The sequence below is a fragment of the Manis pentadactyla genome, chromosome 16 (assembly GCF_030020395.1).
Source record: "Manis pentadactyla isolate mManPen7 chromosome 16, mManPen7.hap1, whole genome shotgun sequence".
NCBI classification, from domain to species: domain Eukaryota; kingdom Metazoa; phylum Chordata; class Mammalia; order Pholidota; family Manidae; genus Manis; species Manis pentadactyla.
The window spans coordinates 7,986,630-8,007,468 of record NC_080034.1 but is presented as its reverse complement, the minus strand read 5'-3'; the positions used below and the strand labels follow the sequence as shown (position 1 = coordinate 8,007,468).

Sequence of the window (20,839 nt, the reverse complement as noted above, 5' to 3'; positions counted from 1 at the left end):
GACTCTCTCACTGAGGCATAGTTTACACTTCTTGTTCTGCTGAAATAGAATGACTTAGATGTTTTCCTCCCACCCCATATTGTAAGCTCCTTTCAGTTTTGAATCCACAGTGCCTATCCTCTTAAATGTTTGATATATATTTGGGAAATGGAGGATGTATGTATGTATGCATGTATGTGAGAAAACAGTGTTTAGAAGGTGGACCCATGTATGTTTATATACAGCTCATGGGAGGAAAAAGTTTGAGAGTTCTGGGTTTTGAAGAGTAACATGTAAGAGGATAGGATGAGGGAAGGCACACGGCAGGAGTGCTGCAGGGAGGAGGCGGCTCCCATCACGGTGTACCGAGGAGGGGGCTGTGTGCCGCCAGTCAGGATGCGGTTGGGGGGCAAGGAGGAAGGGTGGGGGAAATCCAGGCAGGTAAGGGGCAAATGGATGTGAGAGAAAATGTGCCTCCTCCTCAGAAGGGGCTTTTCTTGGTGTGAAAAACGTGAAATTTTTCAACTCCACTCGTTAATTGTAACAATAAAAGCCACCGTTCCTTTCCTTTTTCTTTTCTCCCTGTGAGTGTAAGAGAGAGAGAGAGAGACAGACAGACAGAGCCCCTGAGGGTCCATTGTGGGTAGTTCTTGGGCAAACTCTTTTATTGGCATCGCATTCCTCTGATTTCCCCCAAACCATATGCTACCCCAGTGGTGATTGCAAATGTAAGTAAGTCAGAATATGGCTCCCATATCAAGAAGCTGAAAATATTTTGCAAATATTTTGCATATTCAAATTTATGAATATGATTATTAGATTATGGGTTGCCAGAAAACCGGAAGGACGGCTTTCCGTATCAACACTGTTGGCAGTGTTCTTAGAAGGGAAACAGAGAGGTTAAAGATAAGTATCTCATTCTGCAATTGAATTGCTGGTATATCTTTCCTTTCTATTTAGCTTTTATGAAATTACACATCATTTCTCATCAGAATTATTTACTTTATTCCTGATAAAATTCTTTTCTCCTATGCCTTTCAAAGTCTGATCTTTTTAAATTTCTTTTTTATATTTTTCTGCCCTTTAACTTAGCAAATGGTAGATGAGGCTTTCAAAATCACAAAATGTTCTGGTTCTTCTCAGATTTAGAACTTGACTGCTTATTATTTCTCAATATGAACTTATCTTGTAGGGAAATACAACTGAAATCAATTTGTCAAGCATTTGGGTGCCCAGGATGTACAGGGCGTCTCTCCTTTTGCACTTTTCTAGAGGCAGGTTTGAGAAGCATTACTGAGAGCCTTTTACACTACAGGGCTTGAGAATGAGATTTGGAAACAAACGCCTTCTGTCTCTGAGGAGAACAGCAGAGCTAAGAGTGCTTTCTCTGGACTGTGTCTGATCTGCAGTGGTTGGGGGCCACTGTGCATGGCTGCCTCCGGGGTGCACCACGTGTTACATAATGACTCATTGTAGCAGAGAGATGCTGAAGGCCCTGCAGGTGAATGTGACCTGTTAAAGTGAGCAAATGGGGTGTGACAAAGTGTGTTCTCTCTGAAGCAGCCTTAGGAACACAGGACCCAGTCCACTTACCGCTTCACTGCTTCATGATGAGTCTGCTTTTTTTTATAAAAAGGAAACTGAAGTCTCACCTACAGTAAAAGGCAGACAAGAGACTTTGGAGCAGAAAGACTCTGATCTTCGCTGTGGCGTTAAATAGCTGTGTGACTTCCAGCAAAGGGTTTAACCTTACTGCCCCGTGGCTCCTTTAAAGTTCTGGTGCTAAGTGTCAGATCTACTCTGTTCTAGAATGAATCTGTTTAATCTACTTACCACACACATTCCAGATTTCAGTTCAGTGTTTGTTTTTGGTATTCTTTTAATCCTCATTTGTATTGCCAGTGTGAAATTAGTTGTATAAGACACAAAATTTTTTAAGTATTTAATATTCTTATAATTTCTGCTGTGATGAAAAAAGTGTCAGGCTTGTTTTTAGCTCATCTCATTTTGTTTTGCGTCTAGAAAAGTTATCAACTTTACCATCGTGGCCATGTTCATGGGCTTCCCCTTCGAGGTATGAGGGCTTTGTCCATTCGGGTCGCTATGGTAAACACACCACAGACCGGTTGGCTGTAAACGTCAGAGGCTCCCTTCTCACGGCTCTGCCGGAGGCTGGCCAGCGCCGGGTCCCGGCACCAGCGCGTCAGGCTCTGGTGAGGGTCTGCTGCTGGGCTCATCGGTGGCCATCTTTCCGCCGTAACTCATGTGGAGGGAGGAGCAAGCAAACCCTTTGGGGTCTCTTTTAGGGGGGCACTGATTCCATTCATGAGGCTTCACCTTCATGACCTAATCACCTCTTGAAAGGCCCGTCTCCAAATACCATCACACTGGCTGTTAGCTTCAGAATGTGAATGGGGGTGGAAGGGCACAAGCGTCCACTCTTGCATGTAGCTAAACCAGAATCAAACATTTTCATGTGAGTAATACCTAATGCTTCTCTAATTCCTCAGACTTTCAGGACAATTATTGTTTTATAATCAAGTTAGGACAATTGAGAGTAATAAGCAGTATCTGGAAAAATGACAGACAGATAGTAACTGACTTTGCTGAGGATGTTAAATTAGTATCAATAAAAGTGCGCCACTCCTGGTTCCCGTTCTGTTAACATATCCGCCCTGTTAGCGCTTGGGCGTCCGCTCGGGCTCACCCACAGGTGGCCTGTGGATCTTCGATCCTGTGCTCGTCATAGTTCAGCAGGTTCCTTACATTCCTGAAGGCACAGGAATGCAGCTCTGGAGACTGGAAGCCTTGGGCACCAGATTCTCCTCTCACCAGCACACATTTTAGGCTATTATTGTATATTTCAAGTTCTTATTCACCTCATTTCCTAAATATGGAAGGCAGTGGGGTAAAAACTAAAGACCCCAAATTTTTAATATTCTGTTTTACAAGTTTTACCACCAAACATTATCTCTTTATTTTCTAAGGTCTTTCTTCTGCACTTTGAACGTGCAGCTTTATGTCTTGTTACTTAACCGCAGGCTAACCGCCGTCGATAGGTAAGCAAGGAGTCGGCAGTTTCTCGGATCTCCCCAGAGATCTGACCCTTTCGTACATAGTGACATTCCTGCCAGTCACAGACTCGCTTCTCGCCGGCGGCACGCCAGCAGCCCCCAGGCCGCCCCGAGAGCACTGTGGCCAGGCCTCGGGCTCCCACTGGGCGCCCGTCCTCGGAGGCGCAGCTCCGTCTCAGCCCCCGCCTGAAGGGCACAGACAGGGCTGCAGGCTTCACCCCGAGCAGCTACTCTCGACCACAGGTGCTGGTGGCACCCTCACTCTTGTCCCCTCTTTTGAGGCAGGAAAACTGGTCTCGCTTTCTCTCTGCCTCTCCCCATTCCCCACTTACGAGCTCATGGTCCCCTCTCCTCTCTGAATATGAAAATCTTGTCCTGAATTTGCTACCTTCTTCCATGCCCACTAGCTCATGTTGATACCTTTCCCCTCCTCCTAAACCATAAATTTCCTTTCTGATCGCTCAGTACGTAGATACAGCCGTTTTTTATGGTAACACTCATCCTTTAGAAAGGCGTGTCTGCTGCGGTGGTGAACAGAAATGACGCTCGGGAACTAACTTGTCCCAGCCAGACGGAGCTGGTGACCAGAAATCCGAGTAAGCGTCCAGTTACGATGAACGGAAGGGAAACGGTATTTTGGGGGGGAGGGGGGTGCAGCCGCCTTCCGTGGTTCTTCCTCCTTTGTGGGCGATTCGGCCGCCTCCGCAGTGACGTGCAGAATCTCCTGCGATGGATGGCGCGCGAGCGTCTAGAGGCAGCGAGGGAGGAGGAGGAGGAGCCCTTTCACCAAGAGACGTGGATATGGGGGCATGAGTCATCTCCGTGACATGTTGCAGCTTAATTATGTTTCATTCCGAGGAGCGTCTTGAGTTACATATGAAGCACAGAAAGATTGGCTGCGAGTAGAGCATCATTCAGCTCGGAGACCTACTCTCTGTAAGACACTTTGAGATCTTAACTGTGTGATAGTAGAGAACCTGAATAGGTGCCGGACACCATCCTCAGTCCTGAGCACGGACTAGCCCTCGACTACCGAAGGTATCAGGCCCCCCGCCTTTCCTGGGTGAGGAAAGTGAGGCACAGCGAAGTTAAGCATGCTGTCTGCAGGCACAGAGCCATCACGTGGGAGCTACTGCTTGAATCCCCAGTCTGACTCCACACTTGGCCTCAGGCCGCTTCCCGTCCAGCCGCCACTTGAGGTATGAGGCTGCCTTTCGGAGGAAAGATCCTGTAAATAGTAATACAGCAAACAGAAAAGATCTGAAACATAAAACATTTGCTGCTTTCTAGGTTTCAGCCTGAAGTATCGTTTGATTTTTATACTAAGGATGGTATATAATCAATTTTCTGAGTTTATTTATATTCAGTAAATGAAAATCTGGCTTACTCTAAGTTATTAGACCAAAGGAAGGTAAAGAAAAAAGATTTGATCTAGTGTGGTATATTTACTACTGCTGGAGAAAGAAATCTAAGACCTTCGTTTCTTGCCATCAGTTGTTGATAAATGATTTAGGTTTATCATGTAATACTTAGGACCCCTTTTTAATCAAGGCAGCCTGAAACAAGTCCGTACCAGTATCTGGGGGGCGGGGGGATCATCTATCCTCAGGGCATTTAGGTGATAGTCTATCCCCAGGAGCTTTGAGTTGTATTTAATCACATTTATTAAATAAGATATTGGAGTGGCAGATGACAGTGTCCGCTCCGCAGGTGTGTCAGTTTGCGAGGGCTTCCATAACAGAAATGCCACAGACTGGCTGGTTTCAGCAACAGGGATTTATATGCTCACCAATCCAGAGGCCCAAGGCCCAGGTCTGGGCAGGTTTCCTGAGGTGTCCCCCGCGGCCTGCACGTGGCCCCTCCCGCTGCCTCTTCACATGGTGTCTGCTCTGTGTGTCCTAATCGTCTCTTTTTGTAAGGACACCTGCCAGATGGGGTGACAGCCTCCCTGGCAATCTTATTATCTCAAAATACAGCCATATGCTGAGGTGCTGGGGCAAGACCACCCCACAAATGAGGGTGGGCACAGTTCAGTCCAAACACAGACATGCCTTGGAATGTTGAGGCTGTGACACAGAGCAGCGTGCAGCAGGGACAAGTGCAGCAGGGTGTCACCCCCCCCACCCCCCGCCACCACTTCTGGATGTGTCCAACATAGGGTGTGGTACAGACCCGGGTTTCAGCAGCATAAACCTCTCCCTAAATACTTCTTGGCAGCCTTATGAAGTTTAATTTGCAGACTATTTAAAAGACCATCTGGAACTTGCTATTGCTTACTTTACTTGCTGCTTTTTTCACCAGCTGGGCAAAAGGAAAAATCGATGTCACTTTAGCAAGCGTTTTGCTGAAAAGATCGAGTGTGGCTGAGTGGCTAAGCTGGTAGGACAGGCAGGCCTTCCAGTCACTCGTCAATACCAGGATTCTCACCAGAACAAGTGTTAGCCACAGAGGAGCTGGGGAAATACGGGCCAGTTTCAGACAGATGAATCCCTTTCCTAACGCCATTTCTGTAGAGAACTTAAGTGCATGGCAAGAAAAGAAAACGTCTCTCATCTGGGCTAAGGGGGTGGGATGAAAGGGACAAGTATATCACTGTAAAAGGTTTAAGTATTCTGAAATATCATCAAGGGAATTTATTCCATCCACCTCACAAAAATACTCTGAGTGCTACTGTTTTTAGCTTCTTGGCCACTATGCTCCGTTCGTTATAAATCTCTGGAAAATGTGAAGATAAGAGGGAAATAGCGAACTTTATGGCTTACAGGATTAACCTGCAGAATAAATGAGGTAAAGCAGAAAAGTCAAAAGCCCTCATGCAATTTTCTAACAATAATCTCCAAATAAGTACAAGTTGTTATACTACCTGGTCTGGGATGAAATATACTCAAAAACATTGCGATAACACAAAAAGGATATATTTGTTTGCTTCAAAACTAAAAAAGATAAGTTGAAACAGATACCTAATAATTCCCTGTTATGTGGCAACCACATTGGGAGCACGTGATGATAATGGGGAACTGCTAGCGATTTTCTCTTAAGGAACGACTGCTGGGAATCTGTAGCAATATGGCCATCATACGGCATGTGAGCCCAGTCGCATGTAAATTGATGAGAATAATAATGATACTGGGAAGACCCAGACCTGGAAGTCATTAAGAACAGCGTTGATACAATACAGCAGCCTCCCAAAGGGTCTGTAATCGTGCACCTTGAGAGCCCGGATGAGAGGTCCGCGAGGCCCCTCCTGGCTCACTTCACCGCCTTCCGTCTCCCGGAGTTCGCTTGCCATTCCCTCGGGGGCTCTGCGCCTTACCATCTTAGGACCTGTAAGTATGCTGCGCTCTTGGCCCGAAGTGCAGATTCCCCCCTCACCGTGGCCTGCAGAGAGCAAACGTTTCCTTCGTAAAAGCCTTGCACACTGATTTGCAGACCCCCGGGAAGTCCAGCTGTCAGTTTAACCATAGTGTTACTGCCTTGTTTGCACCAAGGCAGCCCGTGTTTTTAGGCAGCCTGTTTGAGAGATGCACAAACACCAGGATGATCTCCAGGAAGTGGGACAAAGTAAAGGAAGAGGTTTGCATTTCTCAGTCTGGCCAGGTCACATGCTCATTTAGTGGCATAGCCAGTGCAAGACACGCTCTCTGTTTAAACTGTACCTCTTCTCTTCCTCTCTCCAAATGATTGAAGTTACGTAAGATAAATACCTTTAAAGCTCAATATGTACAGAAGAATGCCGTGTTGTGCTTGCACTGAATCCCAAACTCTGATCATCCGACTCTGCTCCTAAGCAAGGGGTGGCTGGGGGCGGGGCCGCTTCCGTTCCACACTCACGGGCGAGGTTCTGGGCCCAGAGCGCGGGAAATGGTTTGCTGAATCGATAAAAAAAGGAATGTGTGAATAAAATATATTAACCACAACTTTTCTTTTTAAGAATAACTGAATTATGTCACTGTCCATATAAACAAGTAAATTTTATCACTAATGTCAGTTGTTACTTTGAGAGCAACCAAAACATCACTTGCTCTATAGTTTTTCTTTGTGAGTTAATACGACATTATTGCATTTATTCTTGATCCCAAGTTGTTTAATCAATTAGGTGATTTTCTTTTATGGATTTTTCCAATTAATTGATGGATTGACTGTTCATTTGTCATTAGAACCTGCTTTGATTGGAAGATTATTTATTGGAGATAATCTATCTTCATTCACCTTTCCAACCAATAATAGTAGACCTATAAATGTAGTGTTTTACCCTGTGTATTAGCCATTCCCATCTGCAAAGAAGCAAGCTCTGATATCACACATCTTAAAAAATAGACCATCTCCCCTAATCCCCTGGGACTCTCCAGATACCACCTGCCGATCACAAGGACCCTGGCCCAGAGAGTCACAGGAGCCGTCCCTCTACACTCGGCTCTCACCGCCTCCTCTCACTGGCCCCTCCTGTCCGGCTCCCGCCCCACGGTTCACCACATCTGCTGCTCCCACGGCAGTGCTCTCGCGGAGCCAGACGCCCTCATCGCCTCTGTGTCTGTTTCTTACTACAATTCCAAGTACTATTCCACTCTAAGCGTTTTACCTCTTGAAAACCTTTGTTCTTGTGATGCCTGTACGTGCCGCTTACCTGTTTCTCCCCGTACCTTAAAAGGTCTTCCTTGGTTGACTGCCTTATATTTCTTCATTTTCTTCTGGACCTCTAAATATGGAAATATCCTAGGCTCCATTCTGCTTACTCTTTTTATTTATCTCTCTCTTTACTTCCTCTGTGTTACGTTTAGTACCTTACATTTTAATTCCATCTGCATGTCAATATATCCTGTCTATCTGTCTAGCTACCTACCTAGCTACCTACCCACCTACCCTCCTGTTTCTGACACCAGCCCATCCCCCGTGGTCCTGACTCATCCCTGTACTTCCTGCTTTACCACATGGCTATTTGTGAAGACCTTCAAACATCCAAAAGAAAGCGCCTTATTTCCACCACCCACGAGTTCCTCCCCCTTTCCAGTGAATGACACTACTGCTCCTCTACTTACCCTAACTAAACATCTAAGGTTCGCTGACTCCTTTTGTTCTGAGCCACTCACACATCCAATAGAGCGACACTGTCGGATCCGCTTCAGACAGAATCCGAGTTCGGCCCCCTTGCCCACCTCCACTGCTGGTGCCCCAACCCTGGCCACTGACTGACCTCTTCTCAGTAGGAGAGCAGCGTTCCACGCCCACCTGCTTCCGCTTCTGCTTCCTGCAATTGGTTCTCCCACAATAGCTAATGACATTAATAGAAATGTTAGTCAGACCCTGACCCTCCCCTCACCCTTGGAAGAACGTAGGCTGCCTCCCAGCAGCCCCTGCCCCACCAGCTGCTTCGACCTCATCCGCTCCATCTCCTCACCCACCTGACTTAGAGCACCCCTGGCTGTCAGACTGGTCAGGGAGGGTCAGGCCCTCCTCAGGGTCGTACACGGGCTCCTCTGCCTGGAGCATCCTTCCTTCACGTCTCCCCATGGCTGCCTCCTTTTCTAGGTCCTCAGAAGTGACCCTCCTTCCTGTCCAGCTGGCCAAGAGAAACCCACGCTCCTAAAACAGTCTCTTCTGCCTTAGCTTCTTTTCTGTGATGATTACCATACCTAAAATTACCATGGTAACATATTTGTTTTAGTTGTGTGTCTGCACTGTCTCGTCTTACTACTGCTGTAGTGCCAACACCTAGAACGAAGTCTATTGTGTTGTGGGCATTTGATGCTTACCGAGTATTTACAGAATGAATTAACAAATCAGTGGGCTGTTCCCAAATATAACATACACCTCTAAATATGAGCAGAGAGAGTATATATGTAAATATGACACATTTGGAACATTCTATGAGAGGAAGCTTGTTCTTTCAAAGTATGGGTAAAATATTGTCCCCAAATGTTAATGGATTTTACTAATTTTTCATGTGTCTGTGAATATAATATATTAAAATATGCTAGTTTTCCTAATCCTTTTATTCTTTGTATAATACTAGGGGCAGAGGTTTCAAGTCAAAGGTTTCATGTCATAATTTGATAGTAGAATTTCAAGTTGATCTTTCACTGGAGATAAATAAGTATTAAGTACTGGTGGTATATTGAGTAAATATAACAGTATTTTGTGTAATTTAATGGTTTAGTGCATTATACTGATATTTAAAAATACTATATATGTGTAACATATCTTTGTGCTATAATTACAGCATATGTGCAGAGGTACAGATAATTACATACATTTGTACTTGTATGGAATCTGTGATTTTAACAAAGTTTTCAAATGAACTTGTAAGCTCCTATGAGGATATATATATATATGCAACTATGTAGCCAAGCCATTTTTCTATTTGTAAAATAAATAAGCTCAGACTTTGTGTTTTCCTGAACTGGTATACTGGCATGTCACCGGATTGAGATTGAGAAAACCAGGTTTCTGATCCTGCCTCTGCTGCTAACGAGTGTGGCGCTGAGCAAGGCACTCCGTCTGTCTGCTCGAATGTAAGCTCGGGCCAGCATCCTCGTCTGTGACGCTCACTGATGTATCACCAGCATCCAGGAAAGGTTGGGCCCGGTATAGATGCTGAATGAGTATTTGCTGCATGAATTCTGCTTCTCCAAAATTAGTTTCCACATCCATAAACATATTCTTTCCAACCCTTGCATTCTAAGTATTAGAGCCCTTACCTTATGAATTTAAATAAGGCAAATTCTGAGAAGGAACTGTTTATTCAGCTTTTACCTGGGCCTTTATAAAATTGTTTTGACCATCAGAGCTCTTTGCATTGAATACTGATTAACATGACTGGATATCATGTAATACCCAGACAGTGGCTGGATATCAGTCTTTGTTTGCCATCTTCAGAAAAACCAAAACAACAACTTTAAAATTAAAAATGTATTATTCAAATTCACAAAACTAAGAGTAGAAGAAAGTTCAACAGCCAACCTCTCAAATGATGCCTTTTCAGAGTGTAGCATTTATGTTTTGGAAGCTATTAAGGTTTAAAACCACTCTAAGAATTTGGGGACGTTCTGTAGATCTACCTTCTTTAAGAAAACTTGATAACCTGATATCAAGATGCCTCACTTTTAAATTTTTTCTTTTCATTTGAGCAAATGTGTAATGAACGACAACCGTGTGGAACGTGTGTTAGAAAGGCAAGAGAATTCAGGTCGCGACAGCAGTGTCGCACAGCCTGCCAGGTGAATGCACAGCCCTGGCATCCCCGGCAGCAGAGCCACCACCGGCCAGAGTCCGCGTCCGCCTCGGGGAGACAGGCAAGCAGACGGGGCACCTGCGCGCTGCTGGCGAGCCCTCGGCTGCCCGGCCTCCCACCACAGCCCCCGGGGCCACGCCGGCTGCTTGCCTGTCGGGGGCAGCCTCACCCCCTCCATTCTGATGTTTAATTAGACCCCAACTCCTTTTTAATAACACCGTTGCTACCCTGCCCCAGCCCCCTCCATGCCCTTTATCCTGCCTAAATCTTCTCTGTAGCCCTTACCGCCAGGCATAGGGCGTGTTTGTTTATTTGTTCATTGCCATCCTGACATCGCACACGCTAGAATGTAAGCTCTGTGGAGCAGGACTTGGTCCCTCACCGCCGCGTCCCCAGTACATGGGACAGAGCGCGGGGCGCCCGAGGTGCTGGGCGGTGCTGGCCGGCTGGGTGGGTGCTGACGGGGTGACCGGTGACCTGGGTGAATGGTCCTCTGACCTGAACCTCCCTGCTCAGCCTCTTCATTTTGTCTCCTCCAGTTTCACCCTTAGATTAAAGTCTGCCCCTGTTTTTCTAGCTGTGCTCCTCACTATTTTCAGTGAGAATTTGTTGCTCTCCCCTGGCTCTTGGCCGCATGCTGCCCTGAGTAAACTGCCACAGCTCTGCTCGGCTCTGATAGTACAGCCTTGTATGTGCATGAAACTTTGCTCTACCACAGGGATTCATAAAGAATCTGCACCTAAGAAGGAGGCGCCATGTATAAACAAGTACCAAACTGAACTGCGCAGCATGCAGAACGGTCATGAATGAAGCCCCTGCTGTCAGGGGGTGTACAGACGCTGCAGTGGCGAGTCCAGGGGACCAAAGACCGGAAAGGGGAGCGGGAGGGCATTTATGAGCCTTAGCTAGGAAAACAGGTACATCTGTATGAATGTCAGCAGGAGTGTAAACTGCCATAATGTTTCTGAAGGGCAATTTAGAAATAGCTATGAGATTAAACAGATTCTACCCTTTCCGTAGCATTTCAACGTCTAGGTTTATTCTATGAAAGCTACAACTGGAAACATCCCAAATGTTCACCATAAGGAGATGGTTTAATTACCAAAACACATAGCCATTCAATGGAACAGTGCAATGATTACAAAGAATAAATGTAGGCAGGTTTATATTATAACGGCATTAAATGGAATGAGAAAATTGCACATTGGTATGTGTGACGTGATCCTGTTAGCGAGTCTATGCCGCTGTTCTGGATACTTGGGGTAACAAACACTGAGCAATACCCACAGCGTCCCTCCCCTCGTGGGAGTTACATGCTAGCTGGGGGAGCAGGCGGATGGACAGAGGGTTAATGCCCCCCGGGGCAGAGCTCTGAGCAAAGCAGGGTGAGGAGAGGTGATGAGGGGTCGGGGGAAGCCTCCCGGGTGACCCGGGAGCGGAGGCCTGAATAAGGCAAGGGAGCGAGGCAAGAGGATCAGAAGATGGGAAGGCAAACGGGCCCTGGAGCGCCGGCTTAGGGTTGCTGGAGAAAATGCGAGGAAGACAGCCCCCGGAGATGAGGGGCGGAGAGTGGGGTCTGAGAGGTAGCCGGGCCGGGTCATTTGGCGTCTCACGGGCCATGGTAACAACTTTGATTTTCCTTTTAATTTTGATGGAAAACCATCACATCTTGAGCACGGGAGTGACGTGTCTAGATTTATATTTTTAAGGAATCACCATGGCTATTACGTAGAGAGTGTTCAGCAAGGCATCCATATAGTATATAGCCAATTACATTTTCGTTAGACAGTTTACGAAAGAGAAACAGTGACCAAAAATGAGAGGAAAACATGTAGCCTTTCATGTGGTTCATTTAGGACTGCTTTTAGGCACCTGCTTCACAGAGGTTTTATGACAATTAAAAAGTATTCACAGTACAAAAAGACACTCACTGAAACCTGCAGGTCAGGAGTCATGCACCTGGTCACGAGGCCACAGGTAGCCGTGTAGCCCTGGAACTAGGACATGCCTTCTCACCTGCACAGGTAACCTGCACGCCATCTCACGTGAGGCTGTGCATGCTAAAGTGTCTTGGACATCAGTAGCAAAACACCACTGTTTCCTCTTACGAGGATCACTGACACGGGCAGTGCCACGAGGTGGTATTCTCCCGCTGGGCTCCAAGGGCCTCTTCTCCTTCCGAGGACCAGGCCGTTCGCCGAGGTCTGTCCCCACACATCGGGAGCATCTAGACGAAGGGACGCCTGTCCGAGGGTCCGGCCAAAGCCAGTTCCCCACCGCAGCCGACCCTGTCAGCAGCAACAGTGCAGCGGCTCCGTTTGGTTCCTTGAGGCTCAGGCGGCGTCTAGAGGGGGGACAGCGGTCCCCATTCTGCCGCTGCTTTTCTCAGCCAAGGCCTGTTTGGGCAAAGAGGTTTAATAATAAGATTATTGCACTATTATCTATAATAGGATTTGTATAATGAGATTATACTAAGACTTACTTATTATATTTGGAGTGAGATTACACTACTTTTCTGAGTACACTTTGCATTACATCCATAATTGACTCTTGTGTTTGCAGAATCAGTAGATCGGGGGAAACTGTCTAAACAAAACTTAGAGTTTGTTTTGCTCTCTCCTGGCAGAGTCGGGCCACAAGAAGTTAAAAAGCACCATACAGCGGAGCACGGAGACGGGCATGGCGGCCGAGATGCGGAAGATGGTGAGGCAGCCCAGCCGCGAGTCCACGGACGGGAGCATCAACAGCTACAGCTCGGAGGGGAAGTGAGTGTCGGCAGCCTGCTGCACGGTCGCGTCGTCAGGGGCACGGGGACAGAGCCTCCCTCGGAAGTCTCTGGGCCTGGGTCACTAGTATTTCACCACCAGCTCCTGACTTCTTGGGGTACAGACCCGGGGACCCGCCGGGTCACTCAGACCTTTCCAAGGGGTGAAGAAATGCTGGGTTAACATGCATAAACTGATCTCTGTCATCGAGAAAAACTCAGGATACGCCCCTACTGTATGTTTATTGTAGAAATGCCACAGTGAGTAGATTCTTCCAGATGGAAAAAGAAACATTGTCTGGTCCTGTCACCGAAATCTCAATTAAAATTCAGATGTGAGAGCCTAATGTCACATATAAATTCTTTTCTCCAAACCATTTTGAGCTCTAAGTTGTTATAAGTCCAACATGCTCATAATAGCAACTTAAATTTTCTTGTACTTAAAACATAACCAACTCATTTTTTCCTTAGGAAAAAACCCAGGATCTATCCTCTTCATTATTTTATTATTTTTAAGAGTTTTGGTTGATTCTGGAATTAATTAATCTTGAAAAAATATAACTGGATTTTTGTTTTGTTTCCTTGCTTTCCATTTTTACCACATCATACAGATCTGCACAAAACCTGCATTTTATTCTATGCTTGAGAAGTTTTCTGGTAAAACAACTTTTACTAAGGTGCTAGATCTAACACATAAGTAATTATTCTTCTTCACTGGGTTAGTTGGATATTGCCCATGCACAAATTTTCCATGATTATTCAAATATTTAATTTACCAATTTTAAATTGTATTAAATGTATGATAGTAATATTAATATTTTACCTTATTTTATTTTACTGGCACTTTTCTATTTTGCTCAGAAGGTAAAATAAAATGATTCCAAGTTAACGTTCATGATCTACTTTCCCATTCCCTAAAATGGTGAGTCCATTTATTTGATCAAATGATTGGTATGCATGTTTCCAGCAAGATATAGTTAAGAATAAAAATTGGCAGACAAATTTATGAAAATAACCATGGTGACAACATACCATATTTGATGACATATTATAACGCAATGTGCAAATGAAAGACTGGAGACATTATTTTCTGATATGAAAATTAGCAAATCAAGTAGTATTTAACTCCACTGTGAATAAGCCACTTAACCTCTTTCTTCCCTGGTTCCCTTGATTGTGAGGATATAATATGTGTGAAAGCACATTAGAAACAATAAATCCCTATAGAAATCTGCTTTTTTCTGTACTTCAAAAAGTACTCACTGAGGTCCAACTACGTAAGGAGCATGATTCTTGTTACCCAGGATACATCAGTAGATAAGAGGAGCAGAGTCACAGCTGAGTGGAGTTTACATCCTTCAGAATTCAGGCAGCCATGGTGTAGCAAGAAATAGATATATTTTAACCAATTCATTTCCATATGAACAAATAAAATCTGAGATAGTATAAAAATTAAATGAGTAAATTAAACACTTGTTTGTAAATAAGAATATGCAGTCATAATTATTCAAGAAATTATGAGGCATCTTCTAAATTTAGCATTAGATGTTACTTAATGTTCATGAGCAATTATTTATGCAGAGTTGATGGTATAAAAATTTGCATCATATATTTTATGTCAACAATATAGCTATGTAGGGATTTGTCTTTGAAAGTGTTCAGAAAACTTAGAATATTAAAACTCTAACAGAGCCCCCTAAATAGAACATTAGCTGTTAAATTGAGAGTTCGGACTTGTTCTCAGTCAATGCTGAGCCTCATACCCTTGGTTCACGGGCCATTCAATGAACCAGCAAGTCAGCTAATTGTCTAAGCAGTACTTATTATTTATAATCAGGATGAGTAGTCAGATGGAAACTAATGAAAAGAATTCTAAAACTAAAGCCTTGATTTTTTGTCTTTTTGCTAATAGCCTAATATTTCCTGGAGTGCGACTAGGAGCAGACAGTCAGTTCAGTGATTTTCTTGATGGACTGGGACCAGCCCAACTTGTTGGCCGCCAAACCCTTGCCACCCCTGCAATGGGTAAGAGTCATGGTTTGTATGGGAGAAGTGCTGTGATCTTGTGGCCAAGGTCATTTAAAATAACACAGTAGTAGTGCAAGTGAGAAGCTGTATGTTAGCTAGAGTGTTGTCATTTTCATATGACTAATTTCTAATTTCTAGTACATTTTTCTAACTTGAGACATTATGCAAAATGGATAAAGTTAGTCATGAATTTTTGAATTATCAGAAACCCCTGTCAAGATACTGTACAATAGATCCAAATGTAGGATAAGGATAGTTGGTGAAACTGTTAAATTATGCAAAAAGAAATACGTGAAATTGCCTCCCTACTTCTGAACTTAAAAAAATAATAATTTAGTCTCAATTATATTATAAAAGAGAACAGGGAGGTAAAGAAAGACATATAAAATACTAAAAAACACTTAAATAAATGTTCCTATATTTGGAGTGGGAAAGAACTTCCAAAGGATCAAACCAAACCCAGATCATTCAAAAATTTCTACCAGCAAATGCACCCTAAACAAAGTTAAAAGAAAGATGACGAATGAAGAGAATTAACACATGCAATAGACATTTCCCTGAAGGACATGAGTCTTCAGCTTGAAAGGGCCCAGGGAGCCCTCAGCAAAGGCATGAAGACAGGTCACCACCAAAGTGCATCAGCATGGACCATCCCGGCCCTGGAGATCACCAGAAAATCCGACAGGTTGCCTAAGAGGAAAAACAGTTCTATGCAAAACTACCAAAAGTCAGATTCTCAGTGGACTCTTCAAATAATGATCCTGAAAGCCAGAAGACTACTGAGCATTACCTTCAGAAAATTCGAGTAAAAACTGTTTTCCTCACTGGAGTACACTAGCCAGCCAAATCATGATGCTTGACTGGAAGAAATACATACTCGTACAGGAAGGGTCTCAAACCATGCCCAGCATTGTTTGGAAAGCTACTGGAGGATGTTTCAGCAAAATGAACTAAGTGAACTCAAAAAAACTGTGAACTAAAAAATGGGGAAGATGAGATCCAACAATTAAATAAATGCTTCAACACAGAGAAAAATGGTTAGGATACCCAGGATGTTAGCAGAGAAAAATCTAAAGCACAGGGAGTTTTAAAAGCAATCTGTCCAAACTGTAGCATGTCAGAGCTTGTAAGGGAAAGTATGTAGACTACCTAATGTGTTTGATTTTATGGGAAGAGGGTAAACAAGCAGGAGAGAGTAAGGTGTTCCTTGGTGATACGTATGTAAAAATGTAAGCAAATGCTTTTTCAAAAGACACTTATTAAGTGTAGGGGAAATGAAGAGCTGTCCAAGAAATGAGAAGTAATCAGAGTGTCCTAGTTCACTCAGCTATAAACAATGTTACCTAATCATGATAATTTAAATATTAATATTGGGAGTGTGGGATGACAGAAAGTGGCATGTGTATGGTGGGGGTAGGAAGGAAGTGAGAGAGATCAATATCTAAAACTGAAAAAAAAAATAGGGGAATATCATATAAGTATAGTATTTAGAGATGGGGAGCAAATGCCAAACAGTACAAAATTAATCAGATGACAATATTGAAAATTTTGAAAGCAGTGACCTTTGGAAGGCAAGAAGTTGAGAAAGAGGATGGGAATCTTTGATACTAGTAATAGGTCTTCGTGTAGGTCACTTTGACTCTTTAAACTATGTGTAACATAGTATATGACTGAAACATAAAAAAAAAACAAAAAGCCTTTAGGCACTGAGTTCTACAACAGAATTATAAAATTAATGAAGTCCAGAACCACAAAGCTGGTCAGCTGATTGGCAAAGAAAGAAAATTCATAGATGAGAAAATGAAGATAATTCAACTAGCTAAAAACAACTTAGAAATAATTATATGTAACGTTTACAGTGACAAAGTATATCAATCAGAAAAAGAGGAACATCTTAGCAAATGGGCAAAGAACATGAACAGGCAAGACACAGGAATACACGGTGATAATATTTAGAAATAGTTTAGCCTCCCTAATAATCAAAGAAATGCAAATTATAGCTTTCATTACCATCAGATTGGCAAAAATCAGGCATAGTGCTAACTCCACAGTTAGGGCTTGTGGGAAGTGGGAAGACAGGAGCTCACACACTAACACAGCCTTCCTGAAGGGCAGTGGCAGTACGCGTGGAATTTCTGGATGTCCATTCAATGAGAGCCAATAATTAAAAAGCTGCGAATTTATGCTCAAAAAATTACTAACTATATAGTATACAGAAATTATTTATTAAGCTCTTCACTGAAGTGCTGTTCATAATACAGCGATGTAAGTAACATGTATGTCCATCAACAGGGATCTGGCTAAAAGGTAATGACATGACCATTTGGCAATCCATACAGTCCAATTGAGGTTGTATGGTCGTGATAGATAGGACGAAGATAGAAAGAAGAAAAGTACTTATGAGATTGCTAGGATATTCACCAAAATATTAGTGGTGGTCTTCTCTAGATAAAGGAAATACAGACAATAACACCTTTTTATTAAGTATTGTATACTAGACGATGTAAGGGATAAATAATCTTAATAGAGTACAAAATCACCTAAACACTTCAACATTGTTGTAGTTCAGCAGTTTATAAACTAATATGGGGCTCCTGTAACATGGACTAGTATCAGAAAGATGAGGAGAAACGTTTCAAACCCTGATTTGGAAGCAGGGAAAGAAAAGTGGGCTAAGGGCTTTATATATTCACTTTTATCGAGATACCATGAAGATCATAATTTGGAGTTTGTTTCAGGCCTCTGTTTTTTAGTTTTTTTTTAACTGCTCGTAACTGCAAAGAAGCTGAAACATGTTGCTTCTCCCCCACTTGCAGGTGATATACAAATTGGTATGGAAGATAAAAAGGGCCAATTAGAAGTTGAAGTCATAAGAGCACGAAGCCTCACGCAAAAACCTGGCTCCAAATCCACACCTGGTAAGGAGGAGTGTTCCTAGTTCAGGCAAAAGGATCTTACCCGGGCCAAAAATGCAAACCATTTGCTACCTTTGAATTTCATATGTTCTGTGTGCATCATTTGGTCGACTAAAAAAGCAACTTTTCTGTGTTCTTTGATTCTTGAAAAATGGCCCTGGATTTTCCTTGCACAATTACTCCATCAGAAAGTATCAGGAAGAATATTGTCCTAATTGTCATACTCAGGAAAGTCTAGTTTTGATTGTTTTTCAGCTTGTGTCAGTTTTTTTCTGCATATTTACAAATGCAAAAGAAAAAATTTAGTTCTTATCATAAAGATGAAACAATGAGCTTGATGATACAGACCTGAGATAGTAATGTTGGCTGTAACCCAAGTAAGCCGGAACCCTGTGACGATGTGGCGAATTCACTTGAAATGGGGAAAATGGCAGTCCTGCCCTGCAAGCGTACGGGTTTTAAGGAATAGAGTTTATGGAGCACCGGAAATTCAAATTGGAAACTTTCGATAAGCATCTCTAATTCTCCCAGAAGGCATTCTCTCATAAAATCAGTTTAACTTAGAGGATTCATTTCTTACATATTAATATTACCTTTGTGCAGCACCGTACGTCAAAGTGTATCTTTTGGAAAATGGGGCCTGTATCGCCAAGAAGAAGACAAGAATTGCACGAAAAACCCTTGACCCTTTGTACCAACAGTCCCTGGTTTTTGACGAAAGTCCCCAGGGTAAAGTTCTTCAGGTGAGTCGTCTGTTCACTTTTTACATCGTGATATCCACATTTTCCATATAAACATTGGAGAGAAAAGGTTCAGTAGGAGAGCGGTAGTGTAACACCCTTGAGTAGGAAAAAAACACAAATTGTTAATTTACAGTACAAATAATGTATTAAAAACATCTGGCGGATCTGCTGGAAAACAAAATTTCTCTTTTCTCTGTCCCTTATTCTCTTCCTTCTCTCCATCCTGACCTTCTCCTTTTGCCCTGTTTCCCACCTTTCCCCTCATCTCCATTGTTCATTGATGACAGATAGATGTCAGGACGAGCGATACTAATAATAGTTTATTGATCATTGCTGTGTGCCAGACATGGGCCGCAGAGGACCAAAGGCAGGGAAAAGGGCAGGGTGCAGACACCAGCAGGACCTCAGGACCGAGGAATGTCACGTGCACTGTGAGGCGCTGACATACATCACCTCTTTTGATAGTTTCAACCACTGTGTGCAATAAATACCGGGTCCCCATTGTAAAGATTATGTCTGAGAATCACAGAGGTTAAATATTGGGCAAAGTTACTCAGTAAATTGAGCAGGCGAGATGCATCCCCTCCGCCGTGTACAGAGAGGAATGAGTTCAGTTGAGAACCTTGGAGAAGAGGGCCTGGAGTGAGTGTGATGGGATGCCTGTCTGACACCCTCATCAGGGAGCAAACTGACTTTTTAATCACTTGTTCAAATCAAAATTGTCAGGCAAGTCCTCCAAAGGCACCAACTTATGATTATTTTTCAACCTCCCCCTTCACTACCAAGTCCATCATATAAAAGAAATGTAATGAGAACTCTCATTCCTTATACATACTCTATCATACAGTCACGCCATCGTCCACGGGGATGGGCTTATTGCCCTCCTAGCATGCACAAAGTTTAATTTTTATATCCCTATAGCCCTCCATGTTGCTTGCTAGATAGTAGTTACCTAAGAAGGTGTTGAATTTATATATAAATAAAATTGTGTATTTATTCCTTTAACATAGTTTCTGTACAGAATACCCCTCATTCACTAGGGAAACATTACTTGCATTTTATCCAATCTAAAAATTCATGTCAGGTGTCTCTTTGAGAACCTTAAATGTGAGTATCTTCTTATCTTTTCCTCCTCCTTGGTGTTTGTTATATTCATTTCCTCTCCTTCAATAGTTTTTACCACTTTTACCAAATAGTTTCTTTCAACTCTCCCAATGTGAAAGGGAGAGAAATTCAAGTGTTACTGCATTTCTGTGTTTCTGCAGGTGATTGTCTGGGGGGACTATGGCAGGATGGACCATAAATGCTTTATGGGTGTGGCTCAAATCTTGTTGGAAGAACTTGATCTGTCCAGCATGGTGATCGGATGGTACAAATTGTTCCCACCGTCGTCCCTGGTGGACCCCACACTCACTCCCCTCACCCGCCGGGCTTCCCAATCGTCTCTGGAAAGTTCAACTGGGCCTCCCTGCGTTCGCTCATAGCGACTCACACCGGAGTCACTCCAATAAAACTCTGCCTTTCAGGATAATAACCTGAACCAGATATTTCATGATCAAAAGCGTTGTTGGAGACAGACAATCAACTTGTGTTTTGCCCGTAGTAAGTTTCTCAATAATATGTCCCAAATGTTTAAAACCCAGCTCCACACGACAGACAGAACAAGGCAATCTGTCAAATCACAGTGAGGGTCAGTGTGCTGGTGAGACTCACTGATGTCCTAACAAATAGGGAAAGAGGAAACTTCACACACACACACACACACACACACACACACACACACACCAAAATGAACAAACTGGAAACTCTCGCTCTGTGAAAAGTTGTGTTTTACATGTTTCTGCCCAGATCACAAGCAGTGTTGTCCCCCTGGTGTTTGGTTTGAGAAGTTCTGTTCTGTTGTGTGTCTCGTGTGTTTAGGTGTCGTCGTTGCGTTTGGGTTTCTCGATCTGTGTCTTGCCGGCTTGTTAGTCCCACAAGCTTGGTTGGACTGGGTCACGACGGCCTCATGATGCTCAGAGACCCTTCCTTTCTTTTTCCAAAAGCACCACAGAAAGGGCTGAAGCAGCCTCTGTAGCATCTCCCCAGGTGTGCAACAGCGCAACGAG

The 20,839-nt window shown here is 43.5% G+C and overlaps 1 protein-coding gene across 21 annotated transcripts in view; it reads left to right on the top strand.

Annotated features, from left to right (window-relative positions):
* Positions 1–20,474, top strand: part of RIMS1 (regulating synaptic membrane exocytosis 1) — a 426,962-nt gene extending 406,488 nt beyond the window's left edge. For all 21 annotated transcript variants that reach the window (XM_057494214.1, XM_057494234.1, XM_057494233.1 and 18 more), the window contains 5 exons: positions 12,908–13,046; positions 14,958–15,070; positions 17,890–17,991; positions 18,592–18,731; positions 19,997–20,474. In XM_057494214.1, the coding sequence (XP_057350197.1) occupies positions 12,908–13,046; positions 14,958–15,070; positions 17,890–17,991; positions 18,592–18,731; positions 19,997–20,215 (713 nt within the window). In that variant the 3' untranslated portion in view covers positions 20,216–20,474. The remainder of the gene's footprint in view (positions 1–12,907; positions 13,047–14,957; positions 15,071–17,889; positions 17,992–18,591; positions 18,732–19,996) is intronic.
* Positions 20,475–20,839: the final 365 nt, after the last annotated feature.